Source organism: Octopus bimaculoides, chromosome 10 (assembly GCF_001194135.2).
Source record: "Octopus bimaculoides isolate UCB-OBI-ISO-001 chromosome 10, ASM119413v2, whole genome shotgun sequence".
Classification (NCBI taxonomy): domain Eukaryota; kingdom Metazoa; phylum Mollusca; class Cephalopoda; order Octopoda; family Octopodidae; genus Octopus; species Octopus bimaculoides.
The window spans coordinates 65,253,148-65,256,666 of record NC_068990.1 but is presented as its reverse complement, the minus strand read 5'-3'; the positions used below and the strand labels follow the sequence as shown (position 1 = coordinate 65,256,666).

General features: G+C 33.4%; 1 protein-coding gene across 1 annotated transcript; it reads left to right on the top strand.

Annotated features, from left to right (window-relative positions):
- On the top strand, positions 1-2,005 carry LOC128248914 (zinc finger protein 665-like). The gene has a single exon (XM_052971267.1). It carries the CDS (start codon positions 1-3, stop codon positions 1,594-1,596), a length of 1,596 nt encoding a protein of 531 aa, XP_052827227.1. The 3' UTR covers positions 1,597-2,005.
- Positions 2,006-3,519: the final 1,514 nt, after the last annotated feature.

Below are 3,519 nucleotides of genomic sequence, written 5' to 3'. Positions count from 1 at the left end.
ATGGAAAATGAATTATGTGAGAACCAGATTAAATGTATAACACCAACTAAAATGATTGATTTTCCTGATGAGATGATGCTGAAAAAGAAAGAAAAAACATCACACTACTGTATTATCTGTAATAAATCATTCTCTCGAAAAGGCAACTTGACTACTCACAAGCGTGTTCATACAGGTGAGAAACCATATAATTGCTATATCTGTCATAAGTCATTTTCTCAAGAAAGTTCCTTAACTACCCACAAACGCATTCATACTGGAGAGAAACCATATCGCTGTGATATTTGTGGTAAATTATTCTCTCATGGAATTACCTTAACTAATCACAAACGTATTCATACAGGGGAAGAACCATATCTGTGTGATATCTGTGGTAAGTCATTCTCTCAAGAAAGTGCCTTAACTACTCACAAACGCATTCATACAGGAGAGAAACCATATCAGTGTGACATATGCGGTAAATCATTCTCTGCTAGAAGTCAGTCTGCCACTCACAAACGTATTCATACAGGTGAAAAACCACATCACTGTGATATCTGTGGTAAATCATACTTTACAAGGAGTCATTTAACTGCTCACCGACGTATTCATACGGGAGAGAAACCATATCACTGTGATATTTGTGGTAAATCATTCTCTGTAGGGACTAAATTAAATAAACACAAATACATTCATACAGGAGAGAAGCCATATCACTGTGATATGTGTGGCAAATCATTCTCTGATGGAGGTAACTTAACCAAACACAAATATATTCATACAGGACAGAAGCCATATCACTGTGATATCTGTGGTAAGTCATTCTTTCAAAGAGTTCACTTAACAACTCACAGACGTAGTCATACAGGGGAGAAGCCATATCATTGCGATATCTGTGGTAAATCATTCTCTGAAAGAAGTTACATTACCACTCATAAACGTATTCATACAGGGGAAAAACCATATCACTGTAATATTTGTGGCAAATCATTTTCTCAGACAAGTGAATTAACAACTCACAACAGACGTATTCATACTGGAGTGGAACACAGCCAAACAAAAAAGCAACCATATCAATGTGATATCTGTGGTAAATTATTCTCTGAACCAAGTTACTTAACCTGTCATAAACATATTCATACTGGAGAGAAACCCTATCACTGTGATATCTGTGGTAAATCATTCTCTGCAAAAAGTTACTTATCTAAACACAGACATATACATACAGGAGAGAAGCCATTTCACTGTGATATCTGTGGTATTTCATTCTCTCAAGCAGGTCACTTAACTACTCACAAACGTATTCACACAGGAGAGAAGCCCTATAACTGTGGTGTGTGTGGTAAATCGTTCTCCCAAACCAGTCATTTAACTATTCACAGACGTATTCACACTGGTGAGAAACCATATCACTGTGATATTTGTGGTAAATCATTCTACCAAAATAGTGATGTAACTAAACACAAACGTATTCACACAGGAGAGAAACCATATCATTGTGATAGTTGTGGTAAATCATTCTCTGAAGGAAGGTTCTTATCTAAACACAAACATATTCATGCACAAAAAAGAAAGCAAGTTATCTCATTGATATCTGGGGTAAGTCAATCTCTGTAACAAATGAATCAACTACTTTTAAATGTATTCTGTAAAGTCATTGGCAAATAAACACAATGTACAGTAAGGCAAACTCATTGGTACTGCTGGGGACAATATAACTTCTCTAGTACTGATGCCATGGAAAAGCAGATGTAAAAAATTATGAAGATGAAGCATTCATACAAGACAGAAAGTATATCAATATGATATCAGCAGTTCAAAGTTTTTCTCAAAGTAGTTTATGCATTCATTGAGGAGTGTAATTGTAACAAATGTGAAAATTCATCCCAGAAAATATAACCATAAAAGTAATCACATATGAAATAATAGTGTGGTAACAATCTTCCAACACTATATTATATATATGTATATGTATAGCCACAATTGTATCTACATTGATCAGATAATTTGATGACTGTGATGTTTTTAATAAAGACATTATTTTAGGAGGACTCATTGTATTCCATCTAACATATTTCCCTAAGGGAGAAAATGTGCTATTATTTGACATGGTGGGTAAAAAGCTGAGAAAGATATTCTTAGGTGTCAAAGATTGTATCAATGTGAAGTTATTATCTTAGAAATACTTATATGAATCATGACAAAAAAAATCATGTTATAATAGAATATATACCTTATATAGATTTTCCTGGGACTTATGTACATTATTTAATGTTTTTGATGTTACATTTAAGGTATGCATATGTGTAACCTATCAAGGAAATGACTTTGTTATAAGATCATATCATCTAATACATTTTTCTTCGTTTATAGTGAGATTATTTTCATTTGTGAATCATCCTCATATTATCCTTTTCAATGTTTTTAATGTCCATTCTGCATGCTAATATGAACTGGACTTGTCTGTCATACATGATATCGCCATATTTTCTCTTAAGTTATTATCTTATCACTTTTTGTAAATATTCTTAAAAACCTAAGCTCTAAATAAAGCTGATCTACTCTGAAATTATTGTATTATTTTATATGTTGAATATCTAACTAAAACTTGTACTGACACAACCATAAACTAAAGAATTCCGAAATTTGATTTATGTCTGATAAAAAGTGCACATTTCTCAAATCCTTTGCTAATATTTAGCTTTGAATTTAAAACGACTGTATTTTCTCTTGATTTAAACTAATGTACCTGGTATTTTATAGTACTTCCCCAAAACAATTTTATATTTTAAAATATTTAATCTCCCACATTCCTGATTGTCTCTACAACATCATGGAATATTTGGCAGAATCTATGTTGGATTCATTTATATCCGCCATCATGAATCATACTATGATTTCTCGCTTCAGCCATTGGTGGTCGAAGCATAATTCAAAGACTGTCCTTCAAAGAAGAATCGTCCTACAACTAAGCTGACATTTTTACATTCTAAACATTGTTTTTTTTTTTTCTGACTTACGTGTCATTTTGCAATGTCCAAACAATCAGTTTTTTTACGATTTGAGGCTGCCATTTTGTGAGGTCCAAACGCTCAGTTTCTTTGATGACTATGAATTGAATGAGAGGTAACAGTAGGATAACACTGAACATTAAATGACGATAATGGTGGTTATTTAAGAAATATGTTGGTTAATGGTAGCTAATTGAGTGGAAGTATTAGGAAAATATATTTCACTAAAACTGATACTGCTAAAATGTGATACATATTGTAATATATAATGGGTTCCTATAAGGTTGTTACCCACCCCTGATTGGAACTCTCCCGTATGACATGTACGCATGCTCAGTGACTTGCTTTAACTTCCGCAGACTAACGACTCACATACTGTACTGACCGGTTAATGTGTCTCCGAAGAAATCACGCAAATACTGCTGTATATGCAGCCACTATAGAGGGAAGAATGTAGACAGCAAAGTTATTTCACTACATAGATATCCTGCAAACGTAGCTATTCGTCGTATTTGGCTTCAGAGATCGA

Bases quoted from the DNA above. Each gene is read 5' to 3' on its own strand.
- LOC128248914 (XM_052971267.1), top strand. From the start codon at position 1: ATGGAAAATGAATTATGTGAGAACCAGATTAAATGTATAACACCAACT.